Here is a 24,299-nt window from a genome sequence, read left to right on the forward strand (position 1 = left end):
TGATTCTAGCAGAGTGACTGTCCCTTGTGTTGTTGAGACAGTCTTAGAGTTTCAATAAAATCTCCTAAAGTTTGTTGTGAAGTGTGGAATAAAGTTGGAAGAAGAAAACAAGTAATTTCCACATAACTTAGAAAACACTAGAGTATGTTCAACTTCTGATAACTAACAAAAATTACTACTAGTTCAAAGGATTTGTGTTTCCAAGAGAAGCATCTTACAAGATTGACTTTAATTTGTAATCATACAATTATAATATGCCTGACAGCAAAGATTTGTACAATGTTAGAGGATGGGATGCATAAACAAACTGAAACAAACGTAAGCAAAACCTGTTTGAATATGGGCACGACAAGACAGAGTGGCAGAGGAAGCCCAGCTCTCTCCTGCTTTGGGAAGTATTTTAAATTTCCTATCATTGAATGTTATATTTTTGTTGCAACTTTAGGGCAGGACCCACATCCTATCCTTTCTTGTGGCATTTCCAGTGTCTGTCACAGAGGTGCACGCGCATACTTGTTGACTGTTGTTTATTTGGATCAATCCCAAGAATGTGCCATAATGAAAATCTATGCCTCTATGTACATACACCAAACACACATACAATGGTAACTATAAAACAACATCAGTTGCTGTGTGTGGCTCCGAGAACTTCAGAAACTCATTTATACAGAAAAAAAAAAAAAGTTGATTATTAGCCCATTCCTTCTATTTGCTAGAGGTGGTGTGTAGGGGAGGATATGTTCTCTGTGGCCCCAGGGAAAGGTGTTGGAGGAACATTTGATCACCGTGGCAGCCTTGAGAACGCGCCTCTCGGATCAGTTTACTGCAGAGAGGATAATTGAATGAGGGCTCCAGCTGCTTCACATTGAAATCCAGCCATCCATCACCACGCTGAGGTCACACTTCCCACGGCTGCTTGTAGCCAATGACTGAGTGCGACAGGAATTCTAAGGCGGGCCCATTCCTGGGAGACTTGGGACTCCTCTGCGGAACGACTTCACCTGGAGAACTTGCCTCAGTACGGCACTGAAGTCTGAGATGCTTCCACCCAACCCTCTATCCCTCTCTCCCTCCCAGCCTCAGGCAACTCCCTCCCGTTTTTCCTTACAAGTGTTTTCCCCAGCAAGTATCTTTGGGTCAGTTTCCTGAAGGACCCAAACTAACACAGACTGGCGCAGATCTCCATCTGCTTGGCCAACAACTGGGTGAACCAATACAGTTCCCGGGAAAAGAAATAAGTAACTGCATGTTTGCCTCTCACCAGAGAGGGTGGGCCCTATGCCCTATGCCCCGCCTCCACCCCACCCTTACCCTCAACCCCCACCAGCAGCCCTGTCATTTGGGTATTAAAGCTGATGGTGTGTGTTAATCCCTGTCTGGATCCTATGTCTAGTTCTCAAATTGGTTAGAACCTAAAGGAAGAAAGTATTCAAGCTTCCCCAAACTCTAACAAATTACTTAGTAGTCACGTCCTTTATAGAAATGTTTTTAAATTGTTTATCGGAGGGGATGAGTAGACATAAAATATCGAGGTGCTGTTCTTCTACTAAGGGCTAATGGCTTTTCCTACAGTCATTTTCTTTAAATCTGGTACAGTGCTGATGAAATAGCTAACGTTTCACCCAAACAAAATGATAAAGTATTTCAATGTAGACTATACCTGCTGTAAATATCTGGAAAATACTGTTTCCCTGGGTCAGTGTACAGAGCCCTAGAATCAGCTGTTTTTTGTCATGCACACACATTTATCACTTATAAATGTAGATTTAGAAGCAATAATTAAAACTGTAAAGCATCCACTTGGAGGACTAGATATTCCAAAATGTTCTTTGCTATGCTTTCAGAAAGAATTTTTTAACAAGGCTATAAAGTGCTGTGTGTGTGTGTATGTGTTTTATATATGTGTAGTGGTGAAATGAAAAATGTTTCCTCACTTATAAATGTTTCCACGGCTGTTAGGTGGGTAGACCTTAATAAAGAAGCATGAAAGAGAAAAATGTTTCCAATTCCTTCTGTTAAGTTCCTGGATAAGTCACATTTACTGACTTTGTAACATCAAAATGTTCTATATTGGCACATTTAACACATTAAAGCCAATGTCTGTACTTACGTGTTTATATGCAAAAATTTTTGCAGTGAGCATTTGCAGATTAATAACAATATTTAATAGGCACCTTCCTCTCTACTTATTAAAACTTCAATGCATTGTGTTTCTTTATTTATCAACATAAGACTTTCACCACTTGATTTGGTAAAGTCACATATAATGGGAAATTATAATTCAATATATTTAGTAATTAGACATGATACTGACTCAGGAAGAAGGGGGTTAATGGTGCATTTTCTTAAATGAAACTTCTCTCATCTTTTAAAAACATAACAGGAATCAGATTCCATTTATTTTATGAATTTGTAATTGTAAGAATTATAGTAAGTTAAGGCATAAACAAACAGGGTTCCAGATGGCCCCATTTGGCTAATAAATATGTCCTTTTTTAATTTTGTAAGTGGATATTTGAATGAAGAAGGGACATGAAAGACATTCTTTGGCTTAGATAAAGAGAGTGTAAAAGAAGGCTTATCAGCCACAGCAGCATTCTCAGTTTCAGGAATGGCTGTTGTTAAGGGAAATGTTTCCCTTGGGGGTCACAGGGTATTTGTAAAACTTGGCAAAACAGTGAAACATATTCAAGTGATCTCACTTTCATCTCCCTCATTATTGCCAGATATCCTACTGAGTTTTTCCCTAAACTCTCCTGTGTGGGACAATACAATCTGGCCTGCTCATTCATGCTCAAACACCAAAGACTTAATAATAATGGCACACTGTTAACTGTTCTAAGTTACATGTACTAACTCATTTAATCCTCACCTCAACCATAGAAATCTGGTACTATTATCATCCCTGTCTTACAGTTGAGAAGGCTCAGGCACAGAAGGGCTAAGAAACTTGCCCCAAGGCCACACAGCTGGGAAGTGGCTAGACCAGAATTAAATGTTTGCATCTTGTAAAGGAGCCAGGTGGAGAGGGAAATAATTAACAGAAAATCCCAACCTGCTATTTTGTGGCTTAATAATGATAGTATTTCAGTCAAAAGAGAGATGTGGGAAGCTTAGTAGAGGCTTGTCAATACCCTTCAAATCAAGCAAGCAGCTGATTGTCTTACGCAAAAGACCAGCCCTGTTTATTAACATTTGGCTGTAAGGCCTCAGTGTTGGGCACATGCCCATCTGTGGCTGGGCCAAGCAGATAGAGGGTGTACTCCAGCTCTGTGAGCAGAGCAAAGGTCTTACCAGAAACCATAGGTGGGCCAAAGACAGGGTCAGTGCTCACAGGCCTTGGCAGACAGCCAAAGACTCATTCTGGCTTCCTGCTGGGGAACATCCTCTTCACATCTGAGAGGGTGTCAGGATCAAAAGTCCTTCTGAGTTTAGATGGGGAACCTCCTGAATGTGATAGAGGTTATCTGTTTTGTTCAAAGATGGTATGTTATGATCTCGATACAGTAATTATCCTCATGCAAGGCTAGGCAACGAACGAATTTTAAGTCTACAAAATTAAGCAATTCCAAGTTTGCAAACTAGATGATAATGATAGTAAATGTGGATATATATGTTATTTCAAATCCAAATTTTATTTTCCCATTCAAACTATGCCTTAAAATGTGGCTGGGGCCTGAAGCTAATTGACAAAATCCTACTTAACCCACCCTGTGGCCAAGCCAAGCTGTCTGATTACTCCCCTCACAATGTTGTCTTCATAAGAAACTTAATCTGAGGTCCAGGCCAGAGACTGAGTCATTAGATCCCACTCCCTCCCTAAGACTGCACAAATCCTGAGAGTGTATTTCTGCTTTTATGGTAAAGAAATACCATCACTAGCGCCACCCTTCTGCCCAATGAGCTCTATGAGAAAGGTATGGTACAGTTCAAGAAACACTCCATCTGTTGGACAATAAGTTGTTACAAAAAAAAAGGAAGAAAGACAAAAAACAGAAACATCCCTGGGGTCTTTGTATCTTTGTGGATACATCACTAGCTCCATCCTATGAAAAATACTAGTTGGCCATTTGTATATGTGGCTAATTATAAAGTAGGTGTTCACACACCAAGCTGTATCAGTTCTTGTCTATTTTAGAATGCACTGCAACCAACAGATTAGATACAAGGCAAGAGAGAGCAAAGTCCTTCCCCAGTCCCCTGAGACACTTGTGTGGAGGAAAGTACCAGTTGGACAAAGAAGAACCAGGGGCCATCTGTACCACAGGTGGAAAATGAAATGTGAGCCTCCAAAACAGCTGTTACATCAGTCAATTTAGTGAGAAAAGTGGGTCAAACTACTTTCTGACTGATTGCCATGGTAGTGACAGACACAGTTTAAGAGGAAGCACAGGAAGCAAAGAAAAATCTAATTACAGATAAATGAAGGTATAGAAGAATTCCACCGCCGTCCCTTTTACCTCCCCATGCCTTTTCCTTACAACATGCAAAAACAATAGGCCCATGAGTGCTTCATGAAAATTGGATAATTACATCAATTGATGAAAAATAGTTTATGGAATACCTACTAGACTATGCCATGTCCATTATATCATGCCCTCGCAGTGACCCTCTGAGGAATGGAGGTGATCCTATTTTGCAGACACAGACTCTGAAATACTTGGCCTAAGTCCCAGATGGAGACCTCATGATCATGAGTTAACTCGATGGCAAAGTTAACAGCAACAGAACTTGAGATTATGTAACCATAAAAGCAGGGTAGGGCCAGGTTTTTCCAACTTGTATGTTCAAAATTTGTATTCATCAAGAGTGACTTAGTGGCTGCAATTCCAGCACTTGATGATATCACTCAAATACTCCCCATCTCCTCCTTTCAAAAATTATCTTTCTACTGATAGGAGACTGGAACCACTAATTTAGGACGACATCAGGAATATTCACAGGAAAAAAAGGTTACAAGCAGGACAAAGTTGTATTAGGAACCTTTGAAATGGTAATAGATATTCTTTTGGGACAAATACCAAAAATGTCACTTGGTAAACTTAAAAAGCCTTTTTACCCTTTTAAAAAGATGAAATACAGTTTGCTATGCCTTGTGGCTTTATTTGATTCCATTTTCCATGTCTTGTGCTAATAAAATGTTCCAAAACCTTCACTATCTTTTTTGAGAATCAGACCTTCCAGGTTTCAGCAGAAAAGTTACAATTGGGTAAGAAATATAAACATCTGAGGAAGAAACTCTTCCCTATTTATGGCATTCATTATTAATTTTAGCCTCCAATTTAGCAGATCGGGTACTTGAATTTGGGGGAGAAGTAAAGAATTAGAAAGAGGAAAAAATACAGAAATGGAGGCTTGATAGACTCCCTTGCAAAGTCCCCTTTTCAAAGGAAACATTTAGAGACTGAGTTTTTGTTTGTTTGTTGTTTATTTGAATCCCCAAATAATTTAATGTGCTTACTTTCTGCATTCTCACTTATCAGAGGCTGTACTAAATATTATTACATCCTGCTCAGTTGGATAAAAGATCCCAAGTGAAAACTTACCAATCTAGTGACTACTGCTAGACGAAAAACTTCTCAGAGGCTTTATCCTCCCCACCACACACACGTGCACACACACACGCATACACACACACAATCAATCAATCAAACAATCAGTTAATCAGTCAATCAACAGACTGGAAGTTAAACTCAGTACCTTCAAGTAATGGTGCCAGGTACAGTACTTAAATTTGGCTGAAGGGAAGGGAGGAGGCAGTGCGTTTCAGGGCTGACTGAGCAAGACAACTAAAAAAATGTACATACTGTATGTTATTCCTTGACACACAGCCATTTGCCCCCTCCCTTGTCCTGGATAGCCAGCCCTTGCCTAGCCTCTGCCCCCTCTGGTGAGGATTTTAGAAAGGAAAAACATTGCTGTGTTCTGAGAGCTGAGTTTTCCTCACCTCCTCCACTTCAGGAGTACATTCTTTTCTTCTGGGGGGTTGACCTGCTCCTGGCCGAAAGGCTCCCATTGGAATATTGATATTTGCCTAAAAGAGAAAACAGGGTAGGTTTAGCTCAAAAAAAGTAAGAAATTGCAATGACATTCTGAGACAGTAATCGTTGTGAAGAAAAATGCGTCTGAAAAGTACATCTTCAAAGCTTTTTATCTCAGGAAAATTGCTGTAATGACAGCATAAAAATATGCAAAGGAAAATTTGACTTCCATTTATTACAGATTACATTTATTACAGATTTCATTTATTACACATCCTTAGGTCTGTGCAGTGATTTTACAATTTCCTGTTGGATGGAAGAATTTGAAGACAGTTTGTTCTGGCTGTTGCCTTCCTGAGGTGCATATTATTTTTCTCTCTCTGGGATAAGGAGGGAACGCATAATGACAGGCAAGGAGGAAACAGCATCTGCATAAGTCATCCCACACCTTAGCCCTCCTTCCGGTCCCTTCAAATTTACCACATGGGAGGGGAGACATTTACACGTCCTAAGCTACTTCCTCCTTTCCATAATGTCCTGCACTTTATTGCCATAGTCTCTGAAATTGACACTCTTCTACCTTCTTCCCAACATGTACTTGTGTGGGTCAGTAAGGAGTAAAGAGGGTGCTTGGAAAGCCAAGTTCCCTTTGTATCACCACCATTGACTCTTCTCCCTTATGATGATAAAATACTAATCTCCATCAGTGGTAAACATAAAATACCTTCATGACATCCTCTAAACATTAAATTAGGTAAGGATATATTGACACTGTAATTTGAACTTGGAGAGATAATATATAAATTTGAATTTTGCCCATACTTATTTGATGTCAAAAGGTGAATATATGTAATGCAGATCAAAAATGTCCTCAACCAGTATTATCACTCACATAAAACAACCATCAAATACTATTTTAAAGTAGAATACAATATTTTTCCATTGAAGATAAAGTGTTGCCTTATGAGTAATTGGATATGTGGGCTTGAAAAGTTGAAATTTCGTTTTGATGTTATGCATGTAAATGATGCCTGAACAAAGGGAGCAAAATATTTTTTTATCTTACGACATGGATTGTATGATTTTGGCACCACACCAAAGGAAGTTATTAGGAAGTGTGGTAAGTCCCATTTGGAACAGCCTGGTACAAGCTCTGTTGCCAGGGGAATGCTTAACCCTATGAAACAGGAAGCATCCAGTGTCCATGTTCATGCAACATGGCAGGTCTGTGTTGTACTCCCTTCAGGAGCAGGAGGTGACTTTTCCTACCCAGGGGCTTTAAAACACCCCATCCTTACTAGAATAATGCTGATACCACAGAAAGAAACAGATCCAAAGTATTTGTGGGAAGTAACCGGAGAGGTACATCATTGTGGAGCCATTCCTAGTACCAACAAGCCAAGGAGTATTTTTAATCAGTATGTACCGCATATGTTAAAATATAAATCCAGCACAACTTTAGAGAAAAGCATTTTAAAAACCTAAGGCTGAGCTTTCTATGCTATTTTTATGTGTAATGGAAATACCAGGTGGCCTGGAGTGGGAGGAGGAGGGGGCATAAGAGAGGAGAAAGATTTGTCTTATATGGTGGCAAATATGGAGCCATACTTCATGAATTCCAAGATGCATCTCTTTTAATATCTCTGGTCAGAGTGTGTCTTACAACCAATAGTGTCCTACAATTTTAGTTGGCACATTTGCTTTATTTTGGCAGGATGTAAAATAATGGTATTTTACAATTGACAGTGTCTTAGATTGGATGAAATATCACAGGGGCCTGAATAAAGAAGATCAAGACAGTGTAAATAATACTCACAGAAGATAATCCATATTGGACCAATAGACTATTTCCATCACTACAGTTTGGATAAAAGAGGGGAAAAATCAATATACGGACTATTTGGGAAAAAGTTAACCAGTTAAAAGTTTAGTTAAATTGTCCCTACCCCAACCCATTTATTAAGCATCTACAGGGGGCATCTTCCTAACGGTGAGCTCAAGTTATCATATTGTTTCTGAAAGACTTGATTGCTAAATTAACTCATTTAATCAAGTATATATGCTCTATGGTAGATTGTAGTTTTTAGTAAGGGGACATGCAAAGGTCATCCAGAATAATATAATATTGTGAAGGGCATGTTACAAGATGACTACTTTTCCTGTTCGGAGATTAATTTTAGTGATGCGCCCCCATGTGGCCTCTCCATGTTTCACGGGTGGCTTAACAATAGTGAAAAGAGCCTAATGCTAGCAGTTGCTACAAGTTCTCTGTGCTTGAAAAAGTAACAATTGCTCTGGGTCTCATTGTCCCCATTTGTAATATGAATATTAGGCTGTGTCAATGGTTTTCAAACCTCTTAACCAGGGAACACTTCCTTCCTTCAAATGAAGTACTGTAAGAATATCTACAATGCAAAGCAGGCAGAGGTGGAGGGTTTAAATACCTGCATCCTCACAACAAACTTTTGAGGTTAGTATTATCATCTTCATTTTACTGATGAAGAAATGAATCCTCAGAGAGGTTAATTCTCTCAAGGTCATACATATAGTTCCAGGAAAAGGCAAGATTCCAAATTGAAGCTGCCTGACTTCAGGGACAGACCTTCTCACTCTCTCAAACCCGTCTCTAAAGAGCTCTTTTCACGTGGCCAAAAATAGCTCTAACCAGCTCTAAAATTCTCTAAAGCAGCTCTGATATTGGAGACTTACACTTTGAGAGTGGTCTTTGAAAACGAGCACATAAAATGGATAATTTCATAATAGATACCAAAGAAAAGCCACATTGAAAAATGAGCCATTAACTCACTGACTTGACACTTTTTCTTCTTTAAAAGCATCACTCAAGAAATCAGAAAAACTTAAATGGGTTTTTTTTTTTTGACAGCAGATATTGACAGGAACCAAAGCAGCCTGAAAATATGTCGAACATTCGATCATAATGTGCACCAATAAGGGAGTATAAGAGGCGTGCTTTGTCAGTTGTGGCATGCATTATACTATTAACAAGACGATTAGAGATGTTTCATTAGCATAATTGTAGGACAGTAATCTTTGAGTGACAAGTCATAGGCTAAATTATAGCCATAAGAAAAATTCCTTATAATTTGAATTTGATAAAAATATGTAGACCTGTAGCTCTTGGTTTTTATTCCATTGGCCAGAAAATTGGGTCATATTTTGTCTCTTTCGCTGACTTACTCTGTGTTTAAACACAAAGGAAATACTTTCTCAGCGACTAATTTTTCTGCCTACAAATTGAGTGTATTTGCTACACAAAATAGGCTTAAAATACAAGCTAAACTTTTATGAAATAATAAACAAACAGAAAATGTTTAACATCAATGACCTAGAGTTGATACTAGGTTAGGCTTCCTTCTCTCCATAGATTCTATATAAATGCAAAGGAAGCAGTCTCTTTTTTTTCCTTTTGTAATGCAATCCTTTGTATTTCTTTTCCCTCCCTGAGGTTTATTCATTTTAGAGATTTAAAAATATGTCCCTGATGCAGCAGACCTGGTGCATCACTTTCCTAAGCTATATATAATTTGTTACATCCTCCAAGTTGGGAATGGAAAAAAAATCTACTAGATCATCTTTTGCCGGAATAGGATACAGTTCCCTGATAGAAGACCTATCTGATGTGAAATTAATACTACACTTGATCTCGCTAGGTGAAGAAAAGTAGAAAGAATTCCCTGTAAATTAATTCCACTGCTCCCTTAATTATTTGTATTGTTCTCTTTGCTTGGCTCCGGGCTTTGAGCCCAGAGGATTCTGGAAACAATATTTCCTCCACACCCCTTTCTGTGTGGCTTACAATGGAATGACATCTTCTTTCCCCAGTGGGTTGGATTCTGATAGCTGCCAGCCGGCTGGGTACTGACAATTCCTATTGAACTTTGCTTTCCACAGCCATTGTTCTCTTATCTCCCCCTCCCTTTTTGTCCGCACTCTGTCTCTCCTTTTCTGAACCCACTGTGAGTTTTCTGAACAGTTCAGAGGCTTCTGGAGTTTCCTCCCATTGCATTATTTGTTTCAGATGACCCCCTACTGATTCAATCTTTACTTTTCAAAGGACCCCAGCAGCTCCTGCCAGAATCTATAGCCTCCCTCATGCCATTCTTCTGTAGCACGGGCAGAGGAAATTCTACAGGGTTGCATTTTGCATTATTTCTTTCTGCTCTTTCCTGTTCTCATAGTCTTAGTCATTCTCTGAACGGAGCAAGATATGACATTTTGAGATTTATAGCATCTTTACAGAAGACTTCAGAAAGAGGTTTGTTTTTTCATAACGGATTAGAAAATGAGATTCTTGTTTGATATATTAACGTAAAATGAGAGACACACACATATCTACCTACTAAAATATAGTCAACTTATTTTAAAATAAAATTCTATATCACTGGAATGCATAACTGCTTAGGGATTCTTGAAATATGGAGTGGATTCAAAACACGGAAAACTTTCCCACACAACACAATTTTGAGAAACTTCTACTTTGCCACTGTTCTTCACCCATAATGTTTCATATTGAAAATGTTTTTATTTTTGCTCTGTTCTCAACACTTTTTTGTTCCCTTCAATAATTTCCTGAATGACTCAATTGTAATCTCATCATCCAGGGAAAAGCAGATTTCAAGAATGTACTGTACAGCTATTAAGATAATGTGCACAATCAGTCGGGGGCAGGTTGTATTCCTGAAGTGCTTTTGGATGTCAACATAAAAAAAATGACATCTTTTTGCAAGTACGTGTCTGCTTTGCCTCGTGTCACAAATATAGAGCTAGGCAGAGCCGCAATGATCATTAGCTGGAGGTAATACTGAACCCACTTGAGAGTAAGACTCCTACATTCCAGTTCTTAATACACTTAAAAGAAACCAGCATTGGAAATCATAAACAATGTATTATAGTGGTTTATGTAAGAAACAGTAGATCCATGATCAAAGAAAAGGCCTTGCATCTACATTAAAACAAATGGCAAATGAAAGTTAATTTTTAATGTTTTAAATTTAAATAAAATGTTGAAGGAAGGCATGTGTGATCATTATGATTTTTAGCTTTAATCAATCTATCAGATTAACAATGGATGGTGATAGTCTATTCCTCTATACCAAAGATTGTCATATATTTGGAATCATTTTTAAACTGGAAATCCTACACAGGAAATACTTAGAGTCTCTAATGCCTATCTGTAAATATTTTCATCTTCCGTGGAGACTGCTTTCTTCTTCCACATTGTGCCCTAGATAATGGAGAGTGGAAGAACAATGACAACTAGTGGGGAAGGGAAAGAAGTACTGAAACATGGAGCATCAGAATATTCTCTTCTACACATAGATTGGGTAGCAATGGAAAACTTCCCATGCTAAGAAGCCACATACTCACTAATGATGCAGGATTCATATAATTTTTTTCAAATGTATGATAAGTTAGATTTAGTTTTACAAACGGCTTAAGTTGATCTAGCCATGGTTGTTTGAATTTCAAGACCATGTTTATCATTGAGTCTCTTTACTTTGTACTTTTAACTCGAAGCCAACTTACTCTTAAGGTGACTTTAATCAATGTAGACTATCAGCTTCTTCACTGAAATGCTGACACTGTTTCTAAAGGTTGAGTTCTTTAAAAGGGAGGCACCCAGCATCCATAAAACGGTAATTGCCTCTCAAGTAGCCTTGGTGCTTATGATTATCCTTGAGATGGTCCACACCCACTCCTCCAGCCTTACTCTCTGTGCCAATGGTGGGAACAGTAAATAAAGACAGCATTGCAGAGTGGTTCCAAACATGGGCTTTGGGATCAGACTGAATAATTGATTTTAGGGCTTGACTATCCTACTTACAAATTGTATAATCCTGGGGGAGTTACTTCACTTTTCCAAACCTAACATTAGGATCCATGGAAATCCCACTGCACTGGGCCAGGTATATGGTAAACCTTGAATAAACTGAAACTATTATTGTCATCCTGATAATAAACCTTAGAAGATATTCTCAAGAAGTTCACAGACTTACAAGCTGGACAGAGACTTAGAAGTCACTTAACTGAAGCCCCTCCCTTTGAAGATCACAAGGACCAGGGGGGTGAATTTACATCGTAGAGCTAAGACTGGGGCACAGGACTCTTTTTTGGTCAGCCATGAAGTTCTCAGATCTCATGGGAGAGGACAAATAATACTCAGCTTACTTTCATTAACGGTGGAGAGAAAGGATCAGTGACAATCCAGAGAAGATTGGCTCTGTGTGAATTGGGGCCCTAAGGAGGCCTGTGGTGGTTCCCAAAGTGGGTGTGTTCAGGAGAAAGAAGGACAGGCAGATGCTGCCAGTGGCTGGTGTCACTTGGTCTCATTAGAGAGAGTCACCAAACAGATCATTGATGGGATTAGATTCCCAGCAGTTCTAGCTTTCCCCACCACCTGTCATGTCAAATTCTTTCATTTGAGGGAGAGGACCCAATATGCAGAGAGTGCTGATGTTACCTTCATTGCAGCTCAATTCCCACCAACAGTGGGGTTGTAAGAAGCAGCCTGGAGAGACCAGAACCGGAGTTGGCAATCTATAGTCCGCGGGCCAAATCCAGTCCACCACCTGATTTTGTAAATAAAGTTTCATTGGGACGTAGCCACATTCATTCATTTATGTACTGCCTATGGCTGCTTTTGTGGTACAACAGCAGAGCTGAGTAGTGGGAACAGACCAAACGACACGCAAAGCCTAAAATATTTATTATCTGGTCCTTTATAGAAAAGGTTTGCCAACCTCTGGCATAGAACTTTATCAGCTGCTTAGGGGACAAAGGCCCTCCCCGGGCTAAGAAAGATTCAACTGATTCTTTCAGGATGTTTTTATGCCCCTGGCAGAGATTTAACTAATACAACTAAAGAGAAGTGTAGGATTAGAATCCCTTTACAATTCAAAAGCCATCTCTTCTTCAGTGTGGATGTGAAAGACTACTGTCTACCTCCTTTAAGGGTGGTTCTAGTTCTGGCCTCCCTCTTACTCTGGTGCACAGAGGAGATGGAACCAGTTGAAGACAAAGCCAAGGCCATTCCATGCATTACTTGGATACTTAGAAGGCCCATCTCTTAAGGAATTTGTATACTATAGATTATTTTGTCTATTCATTATAACAACCCAATTAAATAGTATGATTGTCCCCATTTTACAGAAAGGTGGACTAAAGGTGAACTAACATTGCAGAGATTTGTAACTATTTGACTCCACGTTGTCTGGAGGTGCATTAACTCGACTCCTGAAATGCCTGACTGTTAGAGCTATGGTCAAAACTAACTTAAATTCACCCAAGCCAGACAAACTAGAAATCTAAGTCACTGTTTCTAGAAGTTCGCACTGCAAAACACTATCTTGTAAGACAGTAACTGAATAGGTCCAATATGTTTAGAAAACATTGCATATGTTTCTGCCCTCTTGGAAATAACTTGATGCCATTAGCAAGTTGTGGACTCTGAGAAAAATTTTCAAACATTAAACTATATTAGCCTCTAATCTAATTAACAACATCCCATAAAACTAGTATTCCAAGGAACACACTTTGGAAGCTGTTGAAGTAGATGATGATGGTGGTGAATGATGATAATAGCTAATATTTATTAAGCAATTACAGTGAGCCAGGCACTGAGCTGAGTATTGACACGCATTAAATTCATTTAACCTTCATAGTAATCCTATGAGATAAAGACTGTTACTAATTCTTCTCTTGATAGATGAGGAAACTGAGGCACAAAGAGGCTAAATAACTTTCTCAAAGTCATGCAGCTAGCAAGTACTGGAGACCTTGAGTGCCTCAAACACAGGGATCAGGGATCAATTCATCTCAGGGATCAGGGATCAATTCATCTTTGTATATACCCTACACTTAGCACAGTGCCTGGCACATATTATGCACTCAGGAAATAACAAATGAACTGAATTGGAGATGAAATCCTAATAAAAATAAGTGACTAGAGGGTATGGAGTAGAACATTTCAGAGCTTTAAATGGTATTTACACAATGAGGAGAGTCCCTTATTAATCAGGGCTTCTATTTGTTCCAGACAAGACTAACCTAGATAATGTCCCTACTATAAACCATTGTGTATGGTGTAACCACGTTCATATTTTATTTCATGTACCCTACTTAAGGTTAATGCAAAGATAATACGAAAATATCGGATAGTGCTGATCCTATTTACCCACAAGAAATAATATTTCATTTGAAGGTGCATTAAATTGGGCCTTTTGTGTGGCATAAAATATATCAAAAGAGGCAATACCACATCCATAAGGAACCGCTGTATTGCCTTTGTCGGCAGAATGGATGGATTTTTTGTAATGCGGTATAATAACGGCTACTGAGAACAGTCAGTAGCAGCTTTTAAAATATTACAAATCTAAAAATATATCAAGGTCAAAATTAGTAAATAAAATACTAGTGAATTTTCAGTGTAGATTTGAGGGAGGCCAGGGACCATTAAGGAAGAAAAACCAACACATTTTCAGTTTTAAAAGGAAGAGGGAAAAAAGACAACCCGAGAGAAGACTGTTTTTGCATCCTGCAAAAATAAAAGAATTTTTATGTTTAGCACTTCTGGAGGTTCAAATGCAGTGATTAAATGATATTACTTCTCACAACTTTAACATAAAGTATTCCTGAATGATAATAATTCTAATAATGGTTGACACTCAATGTGTGCTTGCTATGCTGTTTTTTTGTTTGTTTGTTTGTTTGTTTTTTGTTTTTTTTTAAGACAGAGTCTCACTCACTCTGTTGTCCAGGCTGGAGTGCAGTGACGCAATCTTGGCTCACAGCAACCTCCGCCTCCCAGGTTCAAGCGATTCTCCTGCCTCAGCCTCCTGAGTAGCTGGGACTACAGGTGTGTGCCACAATGCCTGGCTAATTTTTTGTATTTTTAGTAGAGACAGGGTTTCACCGTGTTAGCCAGGATGGTCTCGATCTCCCGACCTCGTGATCTGCCCATCTCAGCCTCCCAAAGTGCTGGGATTACAGGCATGAACCACCGTGCCCGGCCTACTATGCTGTTTTAAGCATTTTATACATGTAGCCCTAGGAAGTGAATACTATTATTTTATCTCCATTTTACAGATGTGGAAATGGAGGCACAGAGAGGTCAAGTAGGGAGAGTAATTTTCCCATGATCCTACACCAGTACAGGATGGATTAAGGACCCTAGTAATATAGTTTCAGAGCCCATGCTACTGCTTCTACACAGGGTAAAAGAGAAGATTCAAAGGCTCAAGGATGTCCACAGGTCTGGAAGACAAAATATAATTCTGCTAACACTGTCAGGGAAATCAGAGGCTCACTAGGTAGACACCAGAAGGCTGGATGTGACAATGCAGAGTGGAATCCTTGCCAAATTCATAGGCCCTTCCTTGGTGGTTTGTTCAATGACATGTTTCCAGAGGTTGCTCTACATCCTGCCACTTAAGAACCCCTTCAGTTTAAGGATCTGTATTAGTCGTGACAGGTAAAGATCTGTCCCTCCACCCACCTCCACCAGCGGTGTGTGCTAGGATTTCTAAACCCCTTGATGATGTGTTTACAACCTGGCCACAAGCACACCCCTCCACAACACAGTCAACCATTTATGATTGTGTTTCTGTTGTGATGGTGCATCAGGCCTAAAATATTCAGGAACTGCCACATGACCTGCAGTATTCAGAAAAGTCCAAGAAAAAAGTCCCTTTGGAGAAAGCACAGACAGGCTCCATGTTGATGGAAAGATGGAATTTTACAATAAAGCACTGTGCCCAGAGTTTCAGGGTGGAAGCCATTTGAGAGTCAAATACAGGGCCCTTAAGAGAAATAACAAATTAAATATTGAGTAAAAACAAATACTGCAAGTTATTTTCATAATTGTATTTTTGTTTCCAAATGCCTGCTTCCTCCTTCCCTTTTTGTGGGTGACACTTAAGTCAGTTTAAACAACCAAGGAATTTGTTTGCTGGGAGGGCACATGGACAACTAATAACATATGAATTTTCAAAGATGAATACCCAAGCCCTGGGAAGAACACTTAACTACAAAAGGATATTATTTAAAGAAAGATGTATTTCAAACACATGAGTCAACAAACTGTGATTCATCTGTTTGTGCACATATCAATTGGAAATTAAAAATAAAATTGAATATATCCTCTATCAATGAACACATCAAAAACATATCAAAAAACATACACACTAAATTTTTTAGAAGATAATTTAATTCTCACTTATAAACTGATTGTCTTATAATTCAGAACAATTAAACAAAAATAGCTTGCTTCTCCTGTCTCAGTTGTACCTAACTGGTTTTATATCCTTTCTCAATTGTACCTTACAAATCTTATGAAGAACTTAATTTTCTTCTTGAAGTTCACCATCAGCTAGGAGTGAACAATCGCCAGAAATATGACTTATTAAGCAACCAGGCAAGAAGTTGCAGGGCTGATGTTAAAATACAAATATACCTACTTACCTGGATGGCTCTAACATTGGAAACTGGCTGTTTCGACATATTCATGCAGTCTTATCCCTAAAAAAACAAGTAAGAAACTGTTAGAGGTGGCAGCATTCAGATTCTCAGTCTTGATAAATTAGAATTTAACTCATGATTCAACTGGGCAGTCACCCCTTTCACTGGCCATATATTCTTTCAGTCTCAGTTTCCAAAGTTACAAAGACACTCTCCTTCCTAATGCCTCAGGTGAGGGAACACTAGAGCACCAGGATAAATCATTCAGGAGGAGAAATGGTGAGACGCCTCGCCCCTGATGCTAATGATATACAATCAGAAACTTGAAAGGTGCTATCATCTCCTTTCCTGCCCTCCTGACCTTCTGCCAAGAGCAGCAAAGCAAAGAGGTTGTGGGAATAAAACACCTTTGTTCTGGGCCTCTGAAGTTCTTGGCTTGAAATTGAACTTTTGATCTGAATTCATAATTGCCAGGGTTGCTATAGTCCATTGGGAGTGCCTCCTCTTTGTTGAACACCCAAAAAGAAATGGCCTGTACCACTTCCTTAACTGCTGCGATGCTCTCTACTTGCTGTGCAGTGTCTGTTCTGCCCAGCAACCTGGGAGATGCTCTGAGGACGTAGGTCCCATCTCCTGCTCTGTGTGCCCCTACCCAATGCTTTTGATAAGTTGCCTCATACAGAGCCCAGGCTCTGTAAACACGGGCAGACAGCAAGTCTCGCCTGTATACTTTTCTTTCAAGGAGGCAAGGAAGATTTACACGTGACCATAACAAATCCTCAAGATGTAGAAGTGCTTCCTTCCCAAAAGACTTTTGCTTTCTTTAAGCATGTGAGACCTGACTTAGAGCACAGTGACTAGAGCACATTAGGGGATGCGGGATGCAATTTACTGGGGATAGGGGAGAAGAGAATGGTCTAGCTCTGGCCTGTTTTTGTAGCTTGGCCTATTAAATGTCAGCAGGACCAATTGAAAAATTAAAAATTCATTGAATTCAAAACATGCTGTGTTTTAAACCCAAACTGTACAACAGGTTGATTGAGGTCTATTGACTGGTGTAAGTGATGTGTCCACTGGTGAGTAAAAGAATGCAAAAAGCAGTGTTGGCATTTGCCACACATCTTGTGTAACCTGGGCAATGTCACTCAATATTTCTAAGCCCATTTCCTCTTCTTTAAATTTTACCTGCTTCACAGGTTGTGGTAAGAATCCATATTACATACATGCTCCTGAAAAGGCCTTGTGAACTGTAAAGCATGATGCAAATATTCATTGTTTACTACCATCGTCCATAGCTAATGACCTTGGAGTGCTGTACTCATCTCCAGCTTTAAGTTCAGAGTAATAATTTATATAGGTATGTTCCCCAACACCTGTAGAGATAAAAGATCTGAAAAGAACTCTGTGAAAAATAAGTCTTTTGAAATCTCTAAAGTCTTAGGCTCTATTATGTGAAGTTAAACAATTCCATATTTTTTAAAAACCTCTATACTCAGGGTATCCAAATATATAGTTTTTGGAGCCACATACACGAAAACAATAGGACTCTTTTTAAAGAGTTTCACTTGAATGTCTTTGTAACATATAGATTTAGCCTCCATGCATAAGGGTCTAGGTAGAATTATTTTTAATACGGTTACAAAATTAAAAAGCAATAACAAATGGAACAGTCAAGGATACATTTTTCTCTGTGATATGTTTCAAATAGATTGCTGTCTTTCCTGCAGTGTCATAAAGAAATGAAGGATTTTTAATTTGTGGATCTAGGACATACAGCTTAATTCCAAAAAGAAAAGCTTCATGGCTTAATTTTTAACGTTTTTATTCTTCAAAAGCTGTTAGAAGTCATACAAAGCAATAATTTTCACAGAACTTTAAATATCTCAGCATATGGTATTCTCTGTGTGTGTACAACTAAAGTTTAATATCACTTGGGAACTTGTTAAAAAAATTATTGTACATCAATTTGAAACAGGGATTAGAAAATTTCTTTATGTTATGACAATAGCAAGTTGAAATGTTTTTTAAAATTAGTCAATGAATGATTGTTATACTGTATTTTTTTAAAAACCAATTTTATATTTTCAATGGACTGATTTAACTTACTACTGGATTGCTGTTTTCGTGTGAACCTCTGAGCCTCAAGAATGGATGGGCCTCGTCTCCTGTATTTTTGGTATATTCTGATTTGCATACAAATCTCTTAACATGCATGTCAATCTTTGAAAGAGAGATCTATAGAAAGCTGGTCAGATCCCAACTCTCATTCCTCACAAACAGGCTGGATAACATTTGTGTAAATCAGTTCAGCAGCGGTTCCTGCTGTCCTCATTATTTTCAGAGAAATCAGGGCAAAGCATACTGATGAATAAAAATAGACAGTGTTCCCTGTTTCCCTGCCCCTGCAGTCACCTCTATCAGGGATGTAGAGTGTGGAACACACCTTCCTTCTTCATCTGAATGCTTCGTCCCGGGACCAAGAAAAGAAAACTACACCTTAGATACACACTCCACTCCCACCAGGGCCACTGCTTTTCGTCCAAAGAGGTACTCTTTATAGCACTCAATTACTACATCTCCTGGTTCTGGCTACAGTTTTGAAACATGGAAAGTTTGACAAGGCATATATTGACTTTTACAAAGCCTATAGTATAATGAAAATGCTTGCCAGCTAAGCACCGCTGAGTTTTCCTGGCAGTTCTGTAAGTCAGTGGGGACCATTAATGGTCTGTATGCTGAGTCACCTATGATATATCCCTGCTTGTCTTTGATTGGGCAGCACCTAATATCTGACTTCTAAATAGAACTCTTTGACTTACTAAAAATTTGTCAATAGTAATATCACTCATTTAATAAGAAGGGATTCAGAGGAAAATCAATCACTATTCAGAGATAAGAGCTTTGTTTGTTCTTTTTAAAGGTCGAATAAGTGGGTAAAGCTCCATCGCAAAGGGAATTATCTTCTGTCCTGCAGCTAAAAATAATTCCTGAGAAGGGTGTAGAAAGATGTTCAGCTGTCTGAACTGACTAACTCCTTATTCACTCTGCTTTAAATATGCTGAGAGGAAAGAGGTACTCTTAGCGTTCTCATACTTCAGAACCTGGTGCCCACATAGAAAGGGACAGTGAGTGCTGCCCTCTACCCTGCTGAGTATGGGAATACTGTGACCAAAGTGAAGATTTTAAAAGATGGTTCTATCATTGATAGAACGTTATCATTGAGACCAAGCCTGGTGCTTAGGGAGAGGAGAAAATCATTTTAAACTTGTACTGTATAAAAACTCTGGCAATAATTTGCATTTTGGTAAATAAAGGAACTAGCATTATAGCTTCTCTCTGGCCCAAATTCTGATGATTTCTTGGCTTAGGGCTTCAATCAATCTGCAGCTGACCGACTGTAATCCTGGCCAGCACAGCTTCAAGGTCACAGTTATCATTTCTAGACTGTGGACATTTTATTGTTGCCACTATCGATGAAAACTGCCTTTCAGTATTTGCCTAGTTCAATATTCTTTCAGCACCCTCACCCCTCACAATTTATAAACAGAATCAGCAATGCCACCAATGAAAAATGAATTTACAAGGAAGCTACACCCACTGGTTACAAGCCTACAAAGTTAAAAGTAGTCACTTCGAGTTAGGTATCAAGGAAATTTCCTTTAGAAAACCCAGTCGCCGGAGCTGGGTCCTTCTGCTTACCTGCTTTATGTATTTGTTTACTGCCTAAGGGAAGTCCCAGGCAGCCAGATGCAAGAATACAAAGCTCCTTGGAAGGTGGAAGGGGCGCCCGGTGTCCTCTGAGCTGCGATCTCAATTCCGATGCTTTTCATGTGGCTGAAATAGCTCTGTGCCTCTCCCGGTATTGAGAACTGCTCCTGGCTCGGGGCTGGAGGGGAACTTAAACCGTTAAGGCTAAGTGTTAAAGAGAATTCCTGTCATAGCTCACAGTTGTTCTTCCTAAATATAGAGTTTGATACAAGCCATACGCTGGCTGCCTCCGAAAGGCTTGACCGTGCGGAAAGCAGGCTCAAATGTCAGCCGGGAGGTGGCTATGGTATCTTACTTGCCCTCCTAATCTTCCAGAAGATGCTGGCTGCATTTTCTCATATATTCTGAGTGGGTATAGCAAAGTTCGAAAAGTAAGGAAAGTCTATCTTTAGCTTTATTACCTGGATGCCAGAAGATGAGTATTCAATAAAAATTGGGGGGTGTCAGCATGGTACCATGCCTCTCAGCAGGGGTACTGACATTAAACAGGGTTTGAATCCTAGCTTGGTCACTTGGGAGCTGTTAAAGTTACTTAATAATAAGTACTCAACATATAGTCACCAAATGATGATAATTATCCTACTAAGTTGAACTATATGACATTGCCCTTTTTGTAGGTCAAAAACGGTCCAAGATTGACAGGCTGGTGAGGTTCCAGGGCCTACAGCCCTGCCCACTCTGCTCTACTGTCTCTACGGGTGACAAAGATTTTGACCTTAGAGTACGTGAGACAACAGAACAAAGAAGAAATGTCTATTTTAAATATGGCAAGGGTCAGGAGCAGGTACAAGGCAAAACATTTTTTAAACAGAAAACTTCCAAATCCTAAGATACATGCTCACTATTTTTAACACCACTTTTAATTTTTTTAACCTCTCCAGTCTCTGAAATTACCTTTACCCAGAGCTGTACTTCAGTAGAAGTATTAAACAGAGTGGAGAGACTTAAAATCCATCCACTGTGGAAGTGAGCTCCATGTCTGAGTTCTTGACAGCATGGTCAAGCCACTGAACTATATTACCAGCAACCATTGCTTACCAGTCTTCTTGTTACATGAGGAAAAGAAGCAGCTCCAATTTGTAGGAGCCCTAGACATCAGGCTTCTGTTCCCTGTAGCTGAATGCATTCCAGATGGAAGTAGTTGGGCTTTTTTCAGAACTGTAAAAGGAAAACAAACTTTCTGGGAGTTTAGGAGGTCAACAGATAATTGTGGTTCATTTTAGATTGGGGTTCACCATTAAGTTCTGTTTATGTGTTGTTCAAAAGAATTGTATCTTTAAAATTCAGTTTAGACATCATCCTTTGAGATCACATGGTGCCAAAAGTGAGTTATTTATACACTGGAGAAGAGAATATAGTGAGCACCTTAATATTTCTCCAGGTTTTTGGCTACTTCTGTGTGTTCAGAGCTCTTCACCAGACAAATGATGACATCACTCCATGGACCAACAATGAGCCATTTTTGGCCCCTTGTCCTGAAGTTAGCCCATACTTTTTGCCACAGTCCTTTTGCCCCAGTGGCCCCTCAGTAGCCACTGATGGTGTATATGTTGAGGAAACTGCTCCTGGCAGAAATGCCTTGTACACAGGGCTGGCCCAATATGAGTGTGGCTGCCTCTGTGGGAAAAACTAAAGTGAGCTGCATAACCAGGGCTCTGTTGGTCATAAGTCACAGTAACCCAAAGGGAACTAGTTTAAGCCAAGAGGGGTGTGGCAGACAGTCAATGCCTTTCTCAGTATCACTTCTGTCCACCTGAGTTCTGTAGTTGTAGGCAGCTTCCAGTATACTGTCAGCTTCACACCTCTCTCTTTTTCTCTACACTGGGACTCTGCACATCATCCAAAAGCAGGAGACATAACTCATAAGTGCCAGGAAACAACACCCCTAGGGATAAGTCTCAACCAATGGGAATGGAAGTTGAGTGATAGATGTCCCCACTTCCTCATCCTGTGGTCGGAATATTCTGAGGTGTGATCTACAGTTTCCCAGACGTCCCCAGCAGGACTGAGCCCCAGTTGCCCACCATGGGGATTTGCTCATTAATATACCCTTATTGGCTTTCTCTTTTCCCTCACTTCCCCCACTCCCTTGCATTCTCTGGGATCATGCCCCAAGTAGATCACCTGCAACCAAGTCCTTGTCTCAGCATTTGGAGTTGAGGCAACCCAAACTAAGAAAAAGGAATTTATTAGGAAGGTTTCATATTGCAAGAGGAAGGGCAGGGCTGCAGGTGAACCTCATCAATAACCAGAACCAAGAACTCAGACCTCACTAGAGAGTGATGAATCTATTTCTGCAACTCCAATTTTAAAGACCTCAGGACTCTGGTTGCCCCAGCCTGAGTCAATACCGCACTCCTGGTTAGCGGCAAGGTTACCGAGCATAGAGGAGGCCATTGGGGTACATACCTGTGCATTACGTCCTTCCCAGAAAGGGGAATAGTTCTGAGCTGAGAAGCTCTCCCAGTTGGGTCTCCAAGAGGCACCAAGAAGCCAAGTGCTTTTCCTTGACTTCTTGCAATAGCCTGAAATGTCTACTCCTATTGTCACGTTATTGGTTTAAGACTCCACAAAAACACATGTTGGCTGGTGCGGTGGCTCACGTCTGTAATCCCAGCACTTTGGGAGGCCCAGGCGGGCAGATCACTTGAGGTCAGGAGTTCAAGACTGGCCTGGCCAACATGGTGAAACCCCATCTCTACTAAAAAAATACAAAAATTAGCTGGGCATGGTGGTGCGCATCTGTAATCCCAGCTACTTGGGAGGCTGAGGCAGGAGAATCGCTTGAACCTGGCAGGCGGAGGTTGCAGTGAGCCGAGATCATGCCACTGCACTCCAGCCTGGGCAACAGAGTGAGACTCTGCCTCAAAAACAAACAAACAAAAAAAAAAACACATGTTGTTTGGCAAGGGTAACAGAAGAAGTCTCTGACACACACCTACACATACCAGGTTGGTGAGTGACAATTAACTGGGCCTGAAGGGATGGGGCACAAGATGAGTCCATTTCTTTTTGAGAGGATTGAGATAGGAGGAGAAGTTGGAAAAACATAGCCTTAAAGTATGGAAAATGGAGAGCTAGAGGGTACTGGGCATTGAGGGGGTAGCTTGAGTCCTTTGGGCATATTTCAGTGGAGATCACAAAGAGGGGTATGGTGGCGGGGGTGTTGACAAAATCGAAATTCACTTAAGTCATTCCTACCTGCATGCCTTCATCCCTCCTCCACTATGGTCAAAGAGCAGGATATCTAACATCTTACATCTATGCAACCCTTGCTCAGTTGCAATGTGCTTTCATTTGTATTATTTTTTTTAGTCCTCCCAACAGCCCTGTGGGTTCAGTGGCATTCTTCCAGTTTTATCGATCAGTAAGCCAAGGCTCAGACTATCATTTCAGAGCCAGTTATCCCCGGCTTTTGACTCTCAAAGTTAGTGCTCTTTCCTGTTATACCACAGTGCCCTCAAGGAACCACACTCATCTGTATGCCCCACATAAGCACATACAAATATGGTAACAGGATGCATCTGCTTGCAAGTTAACAGAAAACCTAACTAGCAGTGGCTCAATCAACAGTCATTTAATCATCTCACAAACCTAGGAACTTAAAGGAAGGTAGTTATGGGCTGGTTCGGAAATTCTACGAAGTCAAAAACTCTCAGGCTCTTCCCAGATCCTCTTTGGGAAGGAGGATCTACTCTGCCACTCTCAACAAGTCAGCTTTTCATCCTCATGCTTCTTAACTTATGTTCCCAAGATGGCTGCCACAGCTCCAAGTATTAGGACATTTTACGAGCATCCAAACAAGAAGGAATAGCAGTGATGGTGGGAAAAGGGGCTTTTCTTCTCAAGGAGGAAACTCTTTCCCAGAAGCCCCAAGCTGACTTCCCCTTACATCTCTTTGGCTGGAACTGGGTCTCGTGGCTGCAAAGGAGGCTGAGAAAAGAAATAAATGGCAGCAGGTGAATGGAATAGAAATGATTAGCTAAGATCAAATGTCCCATATAAAATTGGGATGCTCTTAGCAATGAAGAAGAAAGGAAACAGCAGTGACACAGACAAAACGTGCACACACAT

The 24,299-nt window shown here is 40.0% G+C and overlaps 1 protein-coding gene across 2 annotated transcripts in view; it reads right to left on the bottom strand.

Annotated features, from left to right (window-relative positions):
• SMPX (small muscle protein X-linked) overlaps positions 1-20,395 on the bottom strand; it is a 52,152-nt gene extending 31,757 nt beyond the window's left edge. The window contains exons 1-3 of one of the 2 annotated variants that reach the window (XM_016943882.4): positions 20,157-20,370; positions 16,461-16,517; positions 5,948-6,034 (exon numbers count right to left, since the gene is read on the bottom strand). In XM_016943882.4, the coding sequence (XP_016799371.1) occupies positions 5,948-6,034; positions 16,461-16,505 (132 nt within the window). In that variant the 5' untranslated portion in view covers positions 16,506-16,517; positions 20,157-20,370. Of the gene's footprint in view, positions 1-5,947; positions 6,035-16,460; positions 16,518-20,156 lie in introns of both variants that reach the window. The other variant, XM_009438849.4, reaches the window with a different exon arrangement.
• Positions 20,396-24,299: the final 3,904 nt, after the last annotated feature.

The sequence above is a fragment of the Pan troglodytes genome, chromosome X (genome assembly GCF_028858775.2).
Source record: "Pan troglodytes isolate AG18354 chromosome X, NHGRI_mPanTro3-v2.0_pri, whole genome shotgun sequence".
In the NCBI taxonomy this organism is placed as follows: domain Eukaryota; kingdom Metazoa; phylum Chordata; class Mammalia; order Primates; family Hominidae; genus Pan; species Pan troglodytes.